Raw genomic sequence first — 22,760 nt, forward strand, 5'->3', positions numbered from 1 at the left:
CACGTAACCGATACGCCAGCCCATTGGCCATCGCCCCGCCCAGCCCCCACAGATCAACTCACCCGGTTGGACAGAGATGATGTCAGCTGTGGAAGAAGTATCCGCCCTCTTGCTTGCATGTGATTGGAGCTTAAATCAAGTCAAAAACATACGACCATCTGATTGGACAGTTGGAGCACGTGGCTTTTGTGGCTCAGGAAGAGATACGCTCACAGCCTCACACATTAAACATCTTTGTTTTTGATGGCCAGTTGATGAAATATCATTTATTTGTGAAGACATTTCATACATTTGCGCAAAAAATAAGCTTCAGTTAACAGTATTAGGCCATTCTACGTCAGTAAGATGGTCAAATTAGAAGTGCACTGTTTATCATTGTATTATTTTAGTGTGACAGTGTAGCCTACATGATCCACTAACATCAATGTAAACGTCTGCTAATATTGAGGTTGGATCTTTCCTTCACGTTTCTAGGTAATGTAGGCCTCTTTTTTATCAGTAGTTATGTTGTGATCCCAACTAAAGTGTATAGCCTATGGTTGACTGACTACTGACTAAATAGTAAGGTCTGCATTCTAATTTCAAAAAGGTAAATGGCTCCAAATGCATAGTTGTTATTATTATTACTAGCCCTTACCCGTTCAAAGATATGAGCTCCAAAATGATGTGCAGTGTGTGGGTTATGGGATGTGCACTGTGCATACAGTATATGAGGGATAGAAAGTAACTTTAACTGGTGCTTGCATGATGTAGGAGCATCAATGTAAGAAACCCGTTTCGTTTAATGGCTACAGAGATACTGTCCCCCCCCTCCCCCTGCCTACACACACACACACACACACACACACACACACACACAGAGCTGGTTAAACATTTTGCCTCAAGCTAGATGCAGAATAGATGTGCCTCATGCTAGATGCAGAATAGATACAGCATACAGCATAAAAATGCTAATATACAGCATACGATTTGTGAAAGTGACAAACGGGCTTCACAGTTATGTCAGGTGACTGTGTTCATATGCTAATGGTGATGTAGCCTTACATTAAGTCGCTCCTGTAGAAGTTTCTGCATTGATGACATTTATAACGTCATCAATGCAGAAACTTCTACAGGAGCGACTTAATGTAAGGCTAATGGTGATGCGATTTCAGATCAATTGCTCCAGCCACTGAGGAGAAACGCTGTTTCAGACAGACAGACACTCACTCACTCAGACAGACATTCGCAAAATTATAGTATAGATAGGCCTATTATCACTATTAACTTGCATAGAGCATACAGTATACACTAATAGTACATACTTTGTACCAGATTGGTACTTACAATGTAATCTGGGAACCCATTCGATAAGTGGTTCCTTCAGAATCTGTCTTTAACAAAGTACAAACTTTTTGAGAGAACAAATTGAATGGAGGCATTCCATGGATGATATTTTATTTTAGCCCACATCTTACAGCAGGGGTCTTCAACGTTTTCAGGCCAAGGACCCCTTAGTTGAGAGAGAGATGAAGCAGGGACCCCCACAACATTTTTTGTTTGACAGCACAATCATCATTGTATTTGTGTTTTCAGATATTTAACCACTTGAACTGTCAATACTTAATAAACATGACCTTTCACTCTGTGTGCTCTTTTTCCCTTCTACACCAAAGCTATCTATACTATAATTTTGTGAATGTCTGAGTGAGTGTCTGTCTGTCTGTCACAGCGTTTCTCCTCAGTGGCTGGAGCAATTGATCTGAAATCGCATCACCATAAGCATATGAACACACCTGACATAACTGTGAAGCCCGTTTGTCACTTTCACAAATCGTATGCTGTATATTAGCATTTTTATGGTGTATCTACTATCTATTCTGCATCTAGCTTGAGGCTAATCTATTCTGCATCTAGCATGAGGCGACATGTTTAACCAGCTGTGTGTGTGTGTGTGTGTGTGTGTGTGTGTGTGTGTGTGTGTGTGTGTGTGTGTGTGTGTGTGTGTGTGTGTGTGTGTGTGTGTGTGTGTGCAGGCAGGCGGGTGTGTGCGCACCCGGGTGGGGATGGGGGGGGTAGCCATTAAACGAAATGGGTATTTCTTACATTGATGCTCCTACATATTATCATGCAAGCACCAGTTAAAGTTACTTTCCATCCCTCATATACTGTATGCACAGTGCACATCCCATAACCCACACACTGCACATCATTTTGGAGCTCATATCTTTGAACGGGTAAGGGCTAGTTTGCCAAAAATAGCCGAACTACAAGCTCACAATGCCTCGCACTGTGAGCTTGGAGATCGGCTATTTTTGTCCTGTCCTGTAGTGTCCTGTAGCACCCCTTGTTGAAGACCCCTGTCTTACAGTCTAATAACACACAGTTTTCTCCACACAGAACACAGCGAAAGGAAGTGGTTCTGCAGTTCACCATGTCATGGATGTGTGTATTAGTGATGGTCATGCTGGGTCCAGCGCTGTCACAATGCACAGGGAACACATCAGAGCTAATGGAATACACGGCAGCCAGCTTTAGTGAGAAAGCTCATTCTGGGAAGACCCTCTTTGTCTACTTTGGGCATCAAGGTACAGTAAGCTAGTCAATCTTACTATAGTCACATGTAGGTGTTTTCAACACGTCTCATATCAAAGTCCATTGTTGATTTGGCATTTGAGCCACGGACCACCATTTGAAGAGCCTCTCAAAACATGCAATATTTTGTTATCGTTGGATAAAGATTTTGTCCACAATTCCATGCTGTATTGATGTTGGTACCATAGGAGAGATAACAGGCAAACATTGAAAATTACAATTCTTCTACATTTTCTAATTAAAGACCCAGTTCACCTCTGGGACAACCAGATCTTATTTTATTGTTGTTTGGGACAAGATCAACACAAACACAATTTTTGTGTTCAATCTGTTTTTTTTAGATATTTTAGTATTTCAGCATGAATGATGATGCATTGAACACAAAAAATAACTCAGGATTGTGTTGATATTGTCCCAAACAACAATAAAATAAGATCTGGTTGTCGCAGAGGTGAACTGGGCCTTTAAGTAGACTTCTTGTCTAGTAAGACGCCCCAGGGCGACAAGCGGGCGAGGTCACGCCATGTCTTGGCCATCTGACCAGTGATGTATCGGACCAGTTACCCATATGGAGACCCCTGGTACACGTATATGGAGATCCATGTACTGTATATGGAGATATGCTGTGAGAGCCCAAACATGCTTACTCAGTTATTTGTTATGTGACATCATACCCTTTAACGCCCATACAGGAGATCCCTGTCTGTAGAAGGATGAATTCTGTTAATGTGGCCGATGTGGCCTCAATATATGGGCCTTCCCATATGATGATGTCCTGTTAGATATGGGCTTTGATGCCACTAAAGGATTCTTTTAGTGTGCCATCACAGTGAAGCCAGAGCATGATGTCAGAGCGGCAAACCCATTCTGTTAGAATGGTTCCCCTGACATCACAGTGACGTCAGAGCATGATCCATAGACCTTAAAAAAACGTGTATACATCCAGACGGACGGAGTCAGCGTGTGCCGTTTCACTTACTGCGACCTTCGGTCGCAATAATTTAACTCTTGGGATCATAACATTTGACTCTCTCAAGAGTTAAATAAGCGTCCATCGTTGTGAGCATGTAGATCTGCTATTTTCACAATAAAACCGTGTTATACAAAATTCCTCAACTCTCTTAGATATGATTATTTCGGGGGTCACGGCCTGAAAAGGTTGCGAACCACTGGCAGTGGCATACACTACCTGTCTTTGGGCATTGCGCATTGGAGTAAGCAACTCGTTATTGAGCTGAATTATTGTCCTGGAAATCGGGTTAAATATCCTGGAAAAGTTTTGGAAATTAATTGGTAAAGATGTGTGGGAACCCTGGTATATGTAATTTACCCTGTATGTAGCTTTGGTGTTTATGTTGGTTTTGTGTTTCCATATGGGCTGGGCTGGGCTTCCTCCTCAATCAATCAGTCTACAAGCTCAGACGTTGTGAGCTTATACATGTACTGTAGATCTGATTTATACTTAGTAGTGTTTGTTTTTCATTTGAAAAACACTATTGATACCTGAGGTATTTAGTCAAAAATGTCATGATATTTGATTTTGTTCTCCCAGCCCTAATCACGTAATACGTAAAGACTGATTGAAATGTCACCCTGCACTCTCAACAATAATGAGCAAACTTTAGTGTAATCACTTTAGTGTAATAAATAAACAACTTATTGAAATGTCACTGTCACTGACTCTAATAAAAAATATTCCTGTCAACAATAATAGAGAACTCTGTGTAATCACATTATAAGTAAAAGACTTACTGAAATGTCATGGTAATCAAAAATATAGCTCTAACAAAAACAAACAACACACACACACACACACACACACACACACACACACACACACACACACACACACACACACACACACACACACAGACACACACACAGAGAGAGAGACACACACACACACACACACACACACACACACACACACACACACACACACACACACACTCACTCTGTAGTCTGTACCCCTTCAACCTTTTTTGTTGAAATATCAGATCAGCATTGATGTGCTGCAGGAACTTTCCTAGTGATATGTACAGCAGAGCAGATTCACTTGTGAATTTATTGTCATGACTTGTTATGGTGCAATGCTGTAGCCACTGGCCAATAGGCAGGGGCGGTCAAAGGGGGGGCAAGCGGGGCAGATGCCCAGGGCGGCAGGTTGGCGAGGGGAGCAAGCAACGGCGATGAGAAGGACATTAACCCATTTAGGCCTAGAATTATTGAATGCTTTAACCAGTGAAAAATAGCAGATATACAAGCTCACAGCGCGGCACCGAGTGCCGCGCTGCGAGCTTGTAGATCTACTATTTTTGAAAAAGTCGTGAAAATGTGTGCAAATCTTTGAATATATGTATTTTCAAAGCGAACGTTTGTAACTCAAATTTTGCTTCTGGGTGGTCCCTGGAACTAGATGTTTTGAAATGGGGGTCCGTGGCCAAATAAATATCGTTTTGGGAGTCCTTCACATGAAATGGTTTGAGAACCACTGACATAGTAGTCTCTCAAGAACAGACTAACTGAGCTCCAGTTAAAGTGAAAAGGACCTTTTCTTTGACGATGGCTGGCCAGATTGCTGACATAGAAACATAGTTTTTTTCCAACAATCTTAGAAGGATTCAAAAAACACTTTTAGAATCGGGTCAAAATTCTGATTTTCACGATTTTTCAAAAATAGCAGATCTACAAGCTCGCAGCGCGGCACTCGGTGCCGCGCTGTGAGCTTGTATATCTGCTATTTTTCAATAGTTAAAGCATAAAATATTGCGTCATAATGTGTTCAGGCCTAAATGGTGTAGGCTGCTGCAGGTAGACAGTGGTAAATGTGATGTATAACCGTGGTCTTTATCAAATCAAATCAAATCAAACCTTATTTATAAAGCACGTTTACAACAACCGAAATTGACCAAAGTGCTGTACAGAGAAGGAGCAAACAATAAAAGCATGAGCATGTACATATAACAAATGTCAAAAAGAACACAACACACATATACAGTATAAAAGCAAACAGTAAAAGACCTCAGGGGAGATTAAAAGCTAGTGAGAAAAGGTGAGTTTTAACCTGAGATTTAAAAATGCTTATGGATGTCGCAGACCTGATCGAAAAAGGCAGGCTGGGGGCTGCAGCAGCAAAAGCGCGGGCCCCTCTGGTTGTTTTTTTTGGGGAACCAGCTCAACCAGCTTATCGGCAGATCTCAGGGCTCTGTTGGGGACGTAGGGTTTCAAGAGCTCTGAGAGATATATAGGGGCCAGACTGTTTATGGATTTGAATGTGAAAAGGAGGATTTTGAAATCGATGCGGAATTTTACTGGGAGCCAGTGAAGTGTGGCTAAAACCGGTATTATATGTTCCCGTTGTTTTAGTGCTGGTCAACGGGCGAGCGGCAGCGTTTTGGACCAGTAGTAGTCGTTTGAGGGATGACTGGTCTATGCCGCTGTATAGGGAATTACAGTAATCGAGCCTTTGGGAGATGAATGCGTGTATTGCCACTTCTAACTGTTTTTTGGGGTAAATATGGCTTGGCTTTGGCGAGGAGACGGAGTTGAAAAAAGATGGTCTTGACTACGGAATTAATATGTTTATGAAATTTGAAATTTATCAGATGACTCAAACCTTTTCCTGTGAAGGATCCTCAAATTAATATCTAATTTGCCGCAGATCAGAAAATTGTGCCATTTGAGATTTGTGTTAACATTATTTGTGAAGATGGGGCTTAACTGTGGTGCTCTCCATGTCTCTGTCCAGTGTCTCCTGACATCTCCCTGTTCCTGGTCCAGCTGGAGAAGTCTGCTGAGGCTCTACTGGACTATGGGATATCTGTTGCTAAGGTTACTTAGTTGAAGTCCTAATGAAGCACATATGCCAGTTAGGGCTGTCACAATTATTACATAATCGTCTATTCGCAATTATTTGAGGTAATCACAATTATTTGAGGTAATCGCAATTATTTTGCGATATAATCATTTTCATGTTGAGAAATCTTAATATAGTTTCAAACACTTAGAACAAGTAGTGGAAATAGCAGATCTACAAGCTCACAATGCATCGCGATGCGACGCGTTGTGAGCTTGTAGATCGGCTATTTCCACTATCAATGTTCTTTTTTAAGTATAAAGTTGTCAAATATGTCAGTAATCTTTTGGTATACTTAAGTTATGTGTCGTAATTGCCAAGTGCAAATTCAAAGCCTAAAAGCCAAACAGAAATGTAATTGTCAACGACAACAACACAATTAAATCGTTAATCGCAGTTATTTGAGTGACAATTAATCGCCATGTAAAATGTCATAATCGTGACAGCCCTAATGCAAGTGGCCCGGCCTAAGAACTGATGTTAATTTTAATATATATATACTAACTAAACCCCAAGAGCACCATTCTGCTCAAAACCAGCACTATTTCATCCACAGGGTCCACAGTAGTTATAATTACTATTTTAGCAACTGCCACCTCTTCCGTGGTCTGGGTCTGGGGGCAATATACAGAGGGGATGCACTCAGTAGTGCTTTGGAGGCTGGACGTACCACCACAGCGTCCGGACAATAATTTCCCCACAGTTGTGTGTTTGCATGCTAGAACGCGTCCCAATAGATTTGAGTGACGACGCGCCATATAGCCTCAAAATGATTATTTGCATAACAAGTTTACCAGGTTTACCAGTGAGTGGTGTGCAGCGCATCCCCCCCTAGATTCACAAGCCCAAGTACCCTATCTATTCATATGGATAGGCTTACTTTAACACCTACTGTAGGTTTCCAGCGGTGACTGCATGTGCATGTGTGCGCGTCCTCATACATGGCTCCATTACTGTGGTATTTAGGCTACTGTTTGAGATTAGTTCAAAGCAGACTTTGGTTCTCTACTGTAGCGCTGTATTTTCTAATTCTAATTAATAACATCTTAAGTAAGGGTCAATGCATCTAAAGTTGTTTCTACCACTGTAAAATAATTGATGGTTTGATGATGGATGGATGGATGATGTTTTAGTAATGGTTCTCTGCAGGTGAATTGCAGTAAAGAGCAAGTGGACAAATTCTGCACAGGAGAGTTGATGAAGAAAGCCTATTTATTCAGGTAAGTTGCATAGATACTAATACAGTACATGCCAACCAGCAATACCATCAGCGAGGACCGCAAAACAGCCTCTGTAGCGCTCGCCTTTCTCACTAGACTAGAGTTAGCAGTTATTAGTGTGGTTGCTATAGGCCAGGGGTTTTCAAAGTGGGTGACGGGGCACCCAAGGGTTGCCGTGACAGCAGTCCAGGGGTGCCGCGAGATCATTTGATAATATTTGGAATTTATTTGGACACTTGAAATTTTAAACTTGAAGTACAAAGTTATTTTCAGTCAGTTCTAACCAAAATGGCTATTATCTCATTTTCCTCACAACATAATCACTAAAATATCGTCACTGTCGGGCAGAAACCTCGTATCTCCTCATGTCTTTTGCCCTGCTTCATCATACAAGACCGCCGCGCAAAACAGCCGAAAACAGCTCTGCAATGGGAGGCGGTGTGCGCTTGTAGATCTGCTGTTTTCACTAGTTTAGTACATTTTATAGATGATAAATACAAAACGAACGGTTTTGGACATACGAGGTTTCCACCTGACAACGACGATATGCTATAAATATAAGGTGCTGGGAGTGAGAATTATAATGTAGGGGTGCCTCGGATTAACACAATATTCATGGGGTGCCCTGAGACAAAAATATTTATTCTAGTTTTGTTGTGTTCCTCTGCAGACCAAATACTGTATGTTGATGCAAAATGTGTTTTCATTTGCCATTTTTGCCAAGCTCTGGAAGTTTTTTTTTATTTTATTTTTTTCTGTTTTACAAATGCAAGGGTGGCGACTGCTAATATAAATGGTTGGACGGAATTCATTTCCCAGTGGATTCCTCTCGTCAGTGCAACTACACTTGCAATTTCCCAGAAGTGCACCTTTTCTAGTTTTACCTTTTTTACTGGTTATAATCTGTATAACAAAGTTGATTGACCAACGGGAAACAGACTCAATCTACATACTGTATAGCCCACTTCTCAAGCACGGACATGCTTGAAGCAAGCCTGATTCATGTCCGTGCTTGAAACAAGCCTGATTCGCCCCCTGTCGCCACTGGGGGGCACTGTTCACTAATATATGAGACAGCAATGTGTTCACTGCTCTCTGGCCAGCCTGACACACACACACACACACACACACACACACACACACACACACACAAACACACACAAATAGCTAATAGTTAGCTCACAACTTTCCACTTTTCTCTTTCACCTCAATCGCAGTAACATCCGTATACACCACGTCATCGCATCACCATTTATTTTTTCAAAACTTTTTTTTTTCCCAATTTTTTTTTCTCAAAATGTTCTTTCTCAAAAAATGTTTTTGCTCAAAAATGTTTTTTTCTCAAAAAAATTTTTTTTCTCAAATTTTTTTTCTCAAAATTTTTTTTTCTCAAAAAAATTTTTTTTCTCAATTTTTTTTTTTCTCAAAACATTTTTTTTCTCAAAAATTTTTTTTCTCAAAAAACTATTTTTTCTCAAAAAACTATCTTTTCTCAAAAAAAACATATTTGGCCATTACACACACCACACTGCCGCAACATGGCGGTGAGGGCCGCACAGCGGCCCGAACTTTCGGGCCGCAAACTTCTAGTACTGTATACTGTAAGCATAGATGAGCTGCTTGTCTCATGGGCTTTCATTTGAGGTTTTCTGGTCATGTATTTTGTGTGAGTGTTCAGCACCATCTGCTGGATACACAGCCTCATTACAGTAGTTCAGAATTGCTTTGTGGCTCATCTAAAACATACACAGTAGATCAGGGGTCTTCAACGTTTTCAGGCCAAGAACCCCTTAGCTGAGAGAGAGAGATGAAGCAGGGACCCCCAGATTCCATATTGTTTCATCGTTTGACATCACGTATTCATGTCAATTTGTGTTTACAGATATTTAACCACTTGAACTGTGAATACTTAATAAACTTGACCTTTCACTCTGTACTTAGTCTGCTCTTTTCCCCTCTACGCCAAATCTCTTTGCCGAAAATAGCCGATCTACAAGCGCTGCGAGGCGTTGTGAGCTTGTAGATCTGCTATTTTTGGCTAAAGTTCTCAGAATATGGACACATCAAGTGGTTAATAGAAAAAAAGGATAAAAAAGGTTTCTATCACACAAAGATTTGGAGGACCCCTAGGGGTCTCGGACCCCCTGTTGAAGACCCCTGCAGTAGATGCATGCCTACTATGAAATGTAAAGATATTTATTCTGTCATATCAGCACATCAGTGGATGTAATGCATATATTTTCTTTTAATTTGATCCCAGTGCATGACGGAGGACGATATCACGATAAATTAAATCTCCACGATACGATTATCGTGAGTGTTTTTTATCACGATAAACGATAATATCGCTTATCGTCCCATCCCTAGTGCCCACTCCACCTGTGCTCATGAGAAGGGGTGCCCATGCCCTTGATTGCCTTGTACAGGGTTCCCACGGTCATGAAATTCCTGGAAATATTTTGAAATTCGAAAAATATTTTTTCCAGTACTGGAAAAGTTTTGGAATTTATCAAGGGTCCTTGAAGGTCCTGGAAAAAAAATAGCTATGCATTGTCTTTGGTTATTGATTTTGTTAATACCTCTGAAATGACAAATTAAACATGGGCCAAATAGTCAAATATTAGAGGCAGAAATTGTGAAAATAGCCGCTCGCAACGCGAAGCATTGTGAGCATGTAGATCGGCTATTTTCACAAGAAAACCGTGTTATACAAATTTCCTCAACTCTTAGTGCTCGTCAGGGTGCCAGGGTTCCCAGTTCAAATATGATTTCAGGGGTAACGGCCTGAAAAGGTTGAGAACCACTGGCATACACTAACTGTCTTTGGGCACAGCGCATAGGAGTAAGCGACTCGTTATTGAGCTGAATTATTGTCACATAGTCCTCGAAATATTCTGGAAAAGTTTTGTAAATAAATTGGTAAAAATGTGTGGGAACCCTGCTTGTAGTTCATGGCTTCGTACTGTGTGGGTGGTTCAAGACCCGCTGTGCCGTGGCACACTGGATCGGTTGTAAGGGTTTGCCAGCAGACAAGCAAGGAGGAATTTAATAGTCTTAATCGTGGAGAAAGGAGGCTTGGATAAGGATCTGGGCAGACTCCTACGTGTGGAAGGATACCTTGTTATGCCTTATGAAAGGCACCTTGCATTACCTCTGTGTATGAAATATTCTGTACCAAGGGTTCCCAAACGTTTACCGCAGGGGTTTCCAAACTTGCTTGTCTCAGGGCACCCCATGAATATTTTTTTTAATCCGAGGCACCCCTACATTGTTATATTCCTAATTTTCACTCTCAGCACCTTATATTTATAGCATATTTTAGCGATTATGTTGCGAGGAAAGCGAGATAATAGCCATTTTAGTTAGAACTCAAGTTTAAAATGATACTAAATATATTTTTTAAATGTCCAAATACATTTCAAATATTATCAAATGATCTCGCGGCACCCCTGGACTGCCGTCGCGGCACCCCAGGGTGCCCCGGCCGTCACCCACTTTGAAAACCCCTGGTTTACAGGACACAAACTTAAAAAAATACAGTAGATTGTCTATTCTCACTATTTAATCAAATAATTTTACTTCATGGATTTTCTTTTACTTTTTGAAAATTTCTAACATTCTTTTGAATAATGCTTTATTTATATTTACTTGTGAGCAGGGCAGGAATTTCATGGAGGCCATGAATGCCATGGCCGTTCTTGCCCCTCAGTTTTGCCTTGTGCCCCTCCAAAGAATGGCATGACCTGAAGCCACAGTGGCTTTAACCCATTTAGAACGGGTACACATTATTCTGTATTATGTTATGCTTTAACTATTGCAACATAGCTATATACAAGCTCACAGTGCGGCACCGAGTGCCGCGCTGCGAGCTTGTAGATCTGCTATTTTTGAAAAATCTTGAAAATTAGAATTTTTAATCCAAAAGCAAATGTTCCGCCCTAGGATAATGGATTTTGATTATCGCGATAATATCGTAAATCGCGATTTCTTTTGTCACATTAATCGTCCCATCCCTACTTGCCTTACAAGTATGTGTTTTTCTTCCTGTCTCTCAGGGCTGGTGAAGTGCTGAAGAGCTTTGACCTGGACACTGTGTTTGATGTCAACGCCATAGTCTCTCATATCCTGTTGTAAGTTTTCTTTTTCTTTTTTTATTTTTTTATTAACTCTATCCACGCTTTGAACGTTCCCGTTCGCCCCATTTTTGACAGAAGAGCAACGCCAATTGTACGTTCTTTGGCTCGTTCTTTTGTACCTTGGTTTGATGTCTGTAAACTGATGAGGGGTCGCGTGGGTGTATACCGTTGAAACAGCTCCCGTAAAAGTATCCTCAAAAACCCACTGGACATTAGCATCAATGGAGTAACAAAACACTTCCATGTGATTTCCTCTTGATCTATTGCTCTGTAGCGACTGAGCGGCCTTGATGAACAGGAGCCTACTGAGACCATTTTCACATTAATTCTTGCATGAGGCTGCCCTCTACTGCTGGTAGAGCCACGGTACACCTCTAAGGAGAAAATTAAAAAATAATAATGAAAAAAAAAAAATAGTACATCTTTGTCTATAACATCGCAAAGGTAAGGTGCTTTTGCTGGCACAAAACCCAATAATAAATAACATCTGGCAGGGAAAAAGTTAATAATATCGTCGTTGTCGGGTGAAGACCTTGTATGTCCAAAACCGTTCGTTTTGCATTTATCATTTTAAAATTGATTTAACTAGTGAAAACAGCCGATCTACAAGCACACAACGCCTCGCACCGCGAGGCGTTGTGTGCTTGTAGATCGGCTGTTTTCACTACGTTTGTGCAACAGCCTTGTATGATGAAGCAGGGCTTTACTTTGCGGAAGAACGTACAAATTTAAAACTTGGAGATACAAGGTTTCCACCCAACAACGACGATATGTCTATTAAACCTTTATACATTTCAATAAACATACAAAACATAAACAAAAACATACAAGAAACAAAAAGACAACAAAAAAAACACACAAAAATCTGGACTCTGAAGACTCAAAGCTCCAAGCTGCCCAAAACAAACTGATTAGGATCCTGCTTGGCCTTCCTTCTCGGAAGGGGCCTGGGCGGGGTTGCACCAGCTGTTACTAAGTTATAACGTAGCCTAGTTGTAACGTAAATGGCTTCTAAGTCAAGACTTACGCATTACTAAAATGTCAGGTGTTGCACCACACAAATTTGTTCTTACGTATCTCTAAGTAACAACTAAATATTTACACCACCCCTTGGGCAGCACTAAGTCTTTACTAAGTAACCTATCTCTATGGGAGTAGAGCTACTACACTACTAACGTGGCAGACAGCATTATATCGGCTATTTAATTAATTCAACAATGAAACGACCCATCTGTTTAAAACATACATTAAGCACAATATACATTTCGGCCATTTGAAAATAGCCGATCTACAAGCTCACGATGTGTCTGCTATTAATAGAGTATTTCTATATTGCAGGATTGATACTTTTTTAATTCATTTGAGTACTTTTCAACCACTGCATACAGCACAACAGCGAATTGAACGGTGCGCTCTCTTCCCCTGTGTCTCCAAATATGCGTTGCCCTGCGTTACTTCACAACGGGGGAAAATGTATGAGGCCAATATATTTGTGATACAATCCGTTTGCAGGGCAGTGCGCTGCGCAGGGATGCGCTCGCCCTGTGCACGCATATCAGTGACTTGTGTACATGCCAGTGGAGAGACAGAGCTCTCTGTTGACAAAAGACGATACAAGCTTTATTTCCTTACTAGAAACAGTTCGTTTTCATTGGATTTGGGAGCTATGACGTCATTTTATGCGACTATACATTACTTTAGGAACAGTCTACGCATTACTAGTTACGTTATGCCTTAAGAAGTCGTGGTGCAACACCTGTTAGTAACTCACTTAGTTACAAACTAACTAGTTGTTACTAAGCCTTAGTAAGGACTTTACTCCCTAACTTAGGGCAGAACTTACGTTCTGGTGGTGCAACTGGCCCCTGGTGTACAAGATACACTACACCACCAAGATACCCGTGTACCTGACGAAATACTTCCTAAACGTCAAGGATGTCCACAATTACAACACCAGAGGCAGCTCTACAAATCACGTTCAACCCAGATTTGAGAATAAAAAATTGTTCAAATTCGTTTTTTCTTTTTCTCAGACACCTTGACTGACTAGTTAAAAAAAACGTTAAGTCTTTAACTCATTGAGTGCCAATCCCGAACTAGTTCGGCTTTATTAGCGTATCGCAGAGTGCCGATCCCGAACTAGTTCGGCTTTAAAAAAAAAAAAAAAAAAAAAAAAAAGTTTTTTTTTTGAACAATTTTTTTTTTTTTTTTTTTTTTTTTTTTTGGACCCCATCAAATCTAGTGAACATGATTTCAATCGCGATTTTGCATGTTCCACCCCATACAACCCCATCTAACATACAGGGCAGCCATGTTTGTTTACATAACATGTAAAACATAATGGCGATTATCTCAAGAATGCCTGAACGGATTTCCAATCGGATTTTTTTGTTTGAAAGCTGTGAACAAACTGCACAAATCCACTCCAATGCAATCCAGGATTGCATTGGATTTTTTAGAGCTCATTCTTCTCTGTTTTTTTCCCATGCATGAGGTGTGCAAGGTTTAATCATGGCTAAGTTGACGAAAATAAGGCTTCTAAAATGCTTGGTAGCCAATAGCTAACTTCAAGCTAACTTCATCCTCTTCCTGTACATGCACAAAGGAAAGTGTTCAGGCAAGTCATGGCTGCAGGGCTTCTGCATATACCAGCATATCTCTATGGGATTTTCTATGGCCACTGGGCGCCCTCTAGTGGTGACTAGGGTGGCACTCAATGAGTTAAAGGTGATAAACCATGCATTTATCATGCACCATAACCATGCACCATGCATCGGTTATCGGTGACTGTCTCTTTGGAATCGGTTATCGTGTTGGACACAAAAAAAGCCTATCGGTAGGACAGTAATGTCCTACTACATGTTTTATGTATCACATGTCCAGGCATTGACGCTAAGGCTTGCCCACCTGCCCCCGGAAGGTAAATACAACTTTAGGGCAGGTGAAGTTTGCTTTCAGGTTGCCCGGCCGGGCAAGTGTTCATTTGAGAGGGGACACAATCGTCTTATTAACACAAGACCAGATATCTGTCTAAACACAACTGAACGTGGTCAGAGCACTCTGTCTTCTGGTCTGGGGAATGTAAAATAAGAGCACTGTTTGCTTATAATGTGCTGTTTTCACAACTAGTGTGAACCCAGAGACAGTCAATCATACTGTAGCTCTAGGCATTTGGATAAATGGGATGGGATGAAACTTTTTATCTCACAGCTCCAGAAAGTAAATAAAGTAAAGTGTTAAATTGAACGGTAATTCAGATTTTACCTATCATTTTATATAATACTTTTTCGGGCAAGTGGACATGACCTTTGGGCAAGTGGAACATGACCTGTACTTGCCTGACGGGCAAGTGCCTCTGAGACCTTAGCGTCAACCCTTGTCATGTCTGTCTCTGTCTCAGTGCCATTCTGTTTGAGGAGGTGAGGTACGTGCAGTCAGACGCCGACCTGCAGGCCTTGGAGAGAACCTCCAGAGGAAAGACAGACATGGTGCTGGGATACATCCAGATGCTGGGAACACCAGGTACGCACGGACAGAGGAATGATAGAAGACAGGGGTCTTCAACGTTTTCAGGCCAAGGACCCCTTAGTTGAGAGAGAGATGAAGCAGGGTTTACGATATTATCGCGATAATCAAAATCCATTACCCTGCGGCGGAAAATTTGCCAAAAAATAGCAGATCTACAAGCTCACAACGCGTCGCATCGCGACACAACCATAGAGTCTATATAGTTTCATTGTTTGACAGCACAATCATCAGTGTATTTTGGATTCACGTAAATTTGTGCTTATAGATATTTACCACTTGAACCGTCAATAAACTTGACATTTCACTCCATACTTAGTCTGCTCTTTTTCCCCTCTACACCAAAGCTCTTTGCCGAAAATAGCCGATCTGCAAGCTCACAACACCTCGCAGCGCGAGGCGTTGTGAGCTTGTAGATCTGCTATTTTTGGCTAAAGTTCTCACAATATGGATACTAGGGTTCAAGTGGTTAATATAAAAAAGGAGAAACAAGGTTTTTTATCACTCAAAGATTTGGAGGACCCCCTGTAGTAACTCTGGGGTCCCGTACCCCCTGTTGAAGATCCCTGATGTAAGAAATGGGGAAGAAGAATGCTAGGAAGGCTGATGTAGTATTGATTAGAATAGTGGTCATTGATTGTGTGATTATTATTGATTGGTTTGATTGTATTATCAATGGCAGTGATTGATGGTTCTTCATCAGAACACAGGTCATTGATGGAGACTGTGTTTGTTTACGGAGCCAAATACCAGTTTGTACTGACCACTGGAGGACCCCTACTGGACCACCTGGGGTAGATTACAGTCTAATCTATTTTATCATTAGGGCTGTCACGCTTATCACATTTTACATGACGATTAATTGTCTCTCAAATAATTGCGATTAACGATTTAATTGTGTTTTTGTTGTTGACAATTACATTTCTGTTTGGCTTTTAGGCTTTGAAGTTGCACATGATAGATATGACACAGAACCTAAATATACAAAGAAATTACTGACATATTTGACAACTGTATACTTGAAAAAGCATTGGTAGGGGAAATAGCCGAACTACAAGCTCACAACGTGTCGCGATGCGACGCGTTGTGAGCTTGTAGATCAGCTATTTCCTCTACGTTTGAAGATATTTTGAAAATATGAGCATTTTTCAACGTTCAATGTAAATGATTATGACGATTATGTCAAAATAATTGCGATTACGTCAAATAATTGCGATTAGACGATTATGTAATAATTGTGACAGCCCTATTCATTATATTATTCAGTTCAATTCTATTTGATTCAATCCAGTTTCATTCTATTATGTCTAATGCTTTCTACCTTGTGGTTTGTGCTGCCGTTCCTCCTCCCCCCCTCTCTAACTCTCCTGTGTAAGAGTCGTCAAAGTTTTCAGGCCAAGGACCCCTTAGTTGAGAGAGAGATGAAGCAGGGACCCCCCACAACCTGTTCATAGATTGCATATAGTTTCATTGTTTGACAGCACACTCATCAGTGTGTTTTGGATTCATGTCAATGTGTGTCATCAGATATTTAACCACTTGAACCGTCAATACTTAATAAACTTGACCTTTCACTCTGTACTTAGTGTGCTCTTTTCCCCCTCTACACCAAAGCTCTTTGCTGAAAATAGCCGATCTGCTAGATCGGCTATTTTTGGCTACAGTTCTCAGAATATGGACGCAAGGTTCAAGTGGTTAATATAAAAAGGTGAAAAAAAAGTTTCTATCACTCAAAGATTCGGAGGACCCCCTGTAGTAACTCTGGGGACCCCCTAGGGGTCCCGGACCCCCTGTTGAAGACCCCTGCTCTGATGGATTGCCCTCTTTCTGTTTCTCCTCTCTCTCTCTCTCTCTCTCTCTCTCTCTCTCTCTCTCTCTCTCTCTCTCTCGTCCCTTCATACCTCTCAGAGTGGGTCCGTCTCGCTCGTCAGGCGTGTGGTTCCTCCACTGCAGGGTTCACCGAGGCCACGTGGTCCCCATGACCTCTGACCGATGCCCTTTGACCCCTATGAGGAAACCCCTGACCACCCTCAGCCTCTACTCCTTCCTGCAGCTCATGGAAGCTCCGCTAGTGGTAAACCTCGCGGTGGACGCACCTTGTATCGTTTGTTGACATGCTGTATGAAGCAGGGGTCTTCAACATTTTCAAGCCGTATTTAAAGGAGCCTTCCCTACTGATTGAGAGCTTTGATTGGAGTATGGCAGACATGTGACGTAATGACCAGCAGATATGATAATGAGATATGAGAACAGAGCTGACTGACAGCTGACTATAGCTGGGCGGGGCGACCTCAAAGTATTCGAATAGTCGAATATTCGACAGGACTGGCCAAACTGTCAAATATTAAGTAAGCAAGAGGCAAACATTGTGAAAATAGCCGATCTACATGCTCACAACGCCTCGCGTTGCGAGGCGTTGTGAGCATGTAGATCGGCTATTTTCACAATATTTATCTGCGGAACCGAGTCACATTAAATGTAATACCTACAATTCCAAGTGCTCGTCAGGGTGGAGGTCCCCAGTTCAAATATGTTTATTTTGGGGGTCACGGCCTAAAAAGGTTTGAGAAGCCCTGGTATAGAGCATTAACAAATTCTTCCTATCTAGCCAAGCTTCATAAACTATATATTTATGTAAAGAGAAAGAAAGAAATAATCGAATATTCGACTTCGGTGAACGACGTCGAATAGTGACTTTGATATTCTAATATTTGGTGAATGCCCTAACGTGTCCTGCATAAACTAACACTGTCGTTTCATTTTTCTCTGCCCTCCACCCACATGTCTCACCCCTCCATGGCCCCAGTCTGAGGTGTACGAGGACCCGTCCTCTGTCCACCTGTCCCAGGCTCCCCACCTCCACACCCCCCTGCTCTTCCTGTTCTCACAGCCCAGCACGGAGCACCTGGACCTGGACACAGCCACTACTCTGGCCTGGAGGCTCCGCGGCCTGGCTCAGCTGGTGTTGGTACACAGGTGAGTGACCAATGACCATGAATAGATAACACACACGCACACACACACACACACACACACACACACACACACACACACACACACACACACACACACACACTCAATCACTCTACGCATCATGAGCTTGTAGATGGGCTATTTTCAAATAGCCAAGGTATAAAATGGGGCTAAAGTGGTTTTTGTTTTTATGTTTTATAATATTGTAATTTATATCTGCAAAGTAAATAGTAACTGAAGTTTTCAAATAAACGTTTTGGAGTAAAAGTATTGGAAATACTCAAGTACAAATACCTCTAAACCATACTTAAGTACGGTACTTATGTACATTTTTGTTGTACCTAGTTACTTTACAGTGTAAAGTAACTAAGTACAAGTTTACACCAATGCATACACTGTGCTACGAAGCTGGCTTTGGCGGTAACTTCCAGTGTGTAATCAGGGTTATGACAGTGGTTCATTAAGTTTGTACATTGCGCGCTCTCTCTCTCTCTCTCTCTCTCTCTCTCTCTCTCTCTCTCTCTCTCTCTCTCTCTCTCTCTCTCTCTCTCTCTCTCTCTCTCTCTCTCTCTCTCTCTCTCTCTCTCTCTCTCTCTCTCTCTCTCTGTGTGCGCGCGCGGTGCGTGTTTTATTTTTTATTTATTATTATTTTTTTTATTTATTTTTTATTTTTTTCCAGGGAGAGTCCTGCAGTGAAAACTCCTCAGGAATATAATGCTGCTTACAGGCTGCCTTTGCAGGTAAAGTTGCTACTTCTCCATAGAAGTAACTGTCTGTATGTTGACTAAGTATTACTGTGTGTGTCGATATTAACATGTTTACCCTCAGTACTGTGTATTCCTATTCCCTAGGGGTCAGAGGTGAAATATCTGACCTTGACCAACCTTGAGGAGGTCTTGGAACTCTTCACAGACTTCACAGACCAAGAGGGCAAGGAGGAGGAGCCACACGAAGAGGAGGAGGACAATGAGGAAGAGGAGGAAGAGGGAAAGTGGTCAAAGATAGGTGAGAGAAGAGAAACCTCCAAAAAATATATTTTGAAAATGGGTATTGTTTGGAAAAATGACATTGCTATTAGGGCTGTCACGATTTATTACATAATCGTCTATGTGACACACTTCGCGATTATTTTTCATAATCGTCATAACCGTTTCCATGTTAAAATGTTCATTTTTTTTTTACGTAATTATTTTTGGAAATAGCAGATCTACAAGCACTGTGACGCGTTGTGAGCTTGTGGATCTGCTATTTCCACTATCAATGTTCTTTTTTAAGTATAAAGTTGTCAAACATGTCAGTAATTTCTTTGTATGTTTAGGTTATGTGTCATAGCTACCATGTGCAACTTCAAAGACTAAAAACCAAACAGAAATGTAATTGTCAACGACAACAACACAATTAAATCGTTAATCACAATTATTTGAGTGACAATTAATCGTAATGTAAAATGTATAATCGTGACAGCCCAATGAGAGGGAAAAAAAACTCCAAAAATATATTTTGAAAATGGTTATTTTTTTGGAAAAATTACATTGCTATTTATTATTTCCTAATTTCTCTGGCTTGCCAAAAAAAACGGTTTCCACCTTATTAAGCAAGTGTAAATATACTTGTTCAAGTATGAACTAGGGCATTCACGAATAGTGATCTTTGGTATTCGAATTATTCGACCTCAAAGTATTCGAATAGTCGACAGGACTGGCCAAACTGTCAAATATTAAGTAAGCAAGAGGCGAACATTGTGAAAATAGCCGATCTACATGCTCACAGCGCCTCGCAACGGCTATTTTCACAATATTTATCTGTGGAACCGAGTCACATTAAATGTAATACCTACAATTCCAAGTGCTTGTCAGCGTGGGGGTCCCCAGTTCAAATATGTTTATTTTGGGGGTCAAGGTCTAAAAAGGTTTGAGAACCCCTGGCATAGAGCATTAACAAATTCATCCACCAGGGGCATTGACAACTCATTCTTATGACTTCCTATCTAGCCAAGCTTTATAAACTATATATTTTTTAAAGAGAAAACAATAAAAATATATATATATTCGACTTCGGTGAACAACGTCGAATAGTGACTTTGATATTCGAATATTTGGTGAATGACCTAGTATGAACAAGCATTTGAAGAGACTGTCAGTCTGTCTGTCTGTCTTTCCGTTGTTAGATATGTTGGACGATGAAGTGGGAGAATCTGTGTACAGAAACAGAGGCCATTCTCTGGACATGGACTATGTTACCCATCTAACCTCTGACAACTTCCATGAAGCTGTAGCTCAAAGCGGCCTCACGGTGGCACTCTTCTACCTCAAATGTAAGTGCAACTCAAGACAGAGCTTGACTTGGACAGTGTTTCCTGGGTCCCCACTGTTTGTGTGATGTGCTGATTTCATGTATTTGTAGTTGCTAGCCCTTACCCGTTCAAAGATATGAGCTCCAAAATGATGTGCAGTGTGTGGGTTATGGGATGTGCACTGTGCATACAGTATATGAGGGATGGAAAGTAACTTTAACTGGTGCTTGCATGATAATATGTAGGAGCATCAATGTAAGAAATACCTCTTTCGTTTAATGGCAACCCCCCCTCATTTTGTTGAATTAGATTTTTTTACTTAACTCATTTATATTAGGAATTATAAGACATAATGCTTATGGAACAGTTTGTGGAACAACAGCATACAAGCAATATTCAGCAGACCAAGGGAGCAGATAACATTAAAACAGACAATTGAACAAAATGAGCAGTTTAAGCATTAGCAATTTAACAGATTAAAAATGACTAATTTGTGGTTTACAGTCTGGTAATTCAAAAAATACCTATATTCAAAACAAAAAAAAAGTAAATATGGACTTAGACTGTTATTTGTCTCAGGTACTCAATTATAATTCAAATTAAATAATATGTACAATAGAAAACTGTTGCAAAGCTCTGATATAATGGCTTCCTCTGACCACCAGGGGATGCAGTTTCCATGGCTTTTCTCAGCTCCTTCATTGAGGTGGCAGAGAGACTGGCAGGTAAAGATACTGTATCACCACAGCAGAACCAGTATCTCTGCAGGTTTCATTTTGTTTCGTTTCAAGACACGAGAGTGTATTGCAAGTTAATTTCACTTTTTCTCATGGGGGTGTTTTAAGTGGCAGTTTGGCCTTGGAATCAACTGAGAACCATTTGAAAACTGATCTATTGTTAATTTATACATAAACATTAGCACGGCTGTCAGTCAGTCCGTCCCTACGTAACGTCTCACGTCACACGTCACACTTTTCCCCTACTCATATCTCCGCCACCGTTGCCCGATCCATGCACACACACTCCTTGGCATTTCTCACATGCCCCTCTTCTTCTTCTAGCGCCACCATGAGGCCGATTCAAGACACATTTTTAGATACTGCTCCTACAGATTTTGCCCAAAAAATCACGCCAAGCAGTGCACAGAATCTCTACAGTCATGTCATCAAAATGCATCTGTCCCATCTAGCGCCACCATCTGGCCGATTTTTGAAAAAACACATTTTTGGACACTGCTCCTACAGATTTTGCCCTAAAATCACGCAAAGCGGTACACAGTATCTCTAAAGTCATGTCATCAACATGGATCTGTCCCATCTAGCGCCACCATGAGGCCGATTCTTGCAAGACACATTTTTGGACACTGCTCCTACAGATTTTGCCCTAAAATCACGCAAAGCAGTACACAGCATCTCTACAGTCTACTGTCATCAACATGGATCTGTCCCATTTCCCATATTCCCTACTGATTGGCTACCATTGCCTTCCAAAGTTTGTGTATGCGACCTGACGGTTGCTTATCTCCCGTTTTAGGGAGTCTGGATAGATGGATAGTTAGATAATAGGGGTGTAACGATACAATATGCATCATGATACATGGTTCATTCATGGCGATATGATACGATTCAATGATTTAAAATCGATATAGTAACTATTTAGCAAAGAAATTAAATCTCTGTGAAACATGTCAATAGTGCATGTTTTAAAGGAAACATCTATAAATGGTAAATGGTGCTTTTATATAGCGCTTTTATCCAAGGCGCTTTACATAGATTGTGCATTACATTCACCCATTCACACACACATTCATACACCGGTGGCGGAGGAAACCATGCAAGGCACCAACCTGCTCATCGGGAGCAACTAGGGGTTCAGAGTCTTGCCCAAGGACCCTTCGACATTAACTCAGGGGGAGCCCGGATTCGGACTGGGAACCCTTTGCGCTCTAATAACGGTTTCTCTACCCCTGAGCTATGCCGCCCCACCTATTATTATGGATAAAAATAAGTAAACTCTGTGATTCTCTAGCAAATACATGGACATTATATTTCAACACTTATGGACACACCCACATATTGACATGAACACAGAGATTACACACATTTAGACCAAGAGTAGCTATGGAATGGAAAGGTACTTTTAATTTTCCTTCTTAAAATTGCTAAATACAAAGCACTTCTCTA

The 22,760-nt window shown here is 41.0% G+C and overlaps 1 protein-coding gene across 1 annotated transcript in view; it reads left to right on the forward strand.

The window, feature by feature from the left end:
* Positions 1-307: 307 nt before the first annotated feature.
* Positions 308-22,760, forward strand: part of txndc16 (thioredoxin domain containing 16) — a gene marked incomplete at its 3' end in the record, with an annotated part of 46,093 nt that continues 23,640 nt past the window's right edge. Inside the window, exons 1-13 of the mRNA XM_080720602.1 lie at positions 308-474; positions 2,380-2,567; positions 6,323-6,405; positions 7,580-7,650; positions 11,706-11,780; positions 15,187-15,308; positions 16,015-16,105; positions 17,220-17,385; positions 18,118-18,287; positions 18,964-19,024; positions 19,136-19,289; positions 20,452-20,598; positions 21,243-21,302. Coding sequence (XP_080576728.1) covers positions 2,414-2,567; positions 6,323-6,405; positions 7,580-7,650; positions 11,706-11,780; positions 15,187-15,308; positions 16,015-16,105; positions 17,220-17,385; positions 18,118-18,287; positions 18,964-19,024; positions 19,136-19,289; positions 20,452-20,598; positions 21,243-21,302 — 1,354 coding nt within the window. The 5' untranslated portion in view covers positions 308-474; positions 2,380-2,413. The remainder of the gene's footprint in view (positions 475-2,379; positions 2,568-6,322; positions 6,406-7,579; positions 7,651-11,705; positions 11,781-15,186; positions 15,309-16,014; positions 16,106-17,219; positions 17,386-18,117; positions 18,288-18,963; positions 19,025-19,135; positions 19,290-20,451; positions 20,599-21,242; positions 21,303-22,760) is intronic.

Source organism: Nannobrachium achirus (assembly GCF_963921795.1).
Source record: "Nannobrachium achirus genome assembly, chromosome: 24".
Taxonomy (NCBI): domain Eukaryota; kingdom Metazoa; phylum Chordata; class Actinopteri; order Myctophiformes; family Myctophidae; genus Nannobrachium; species Nannobrachium achirus.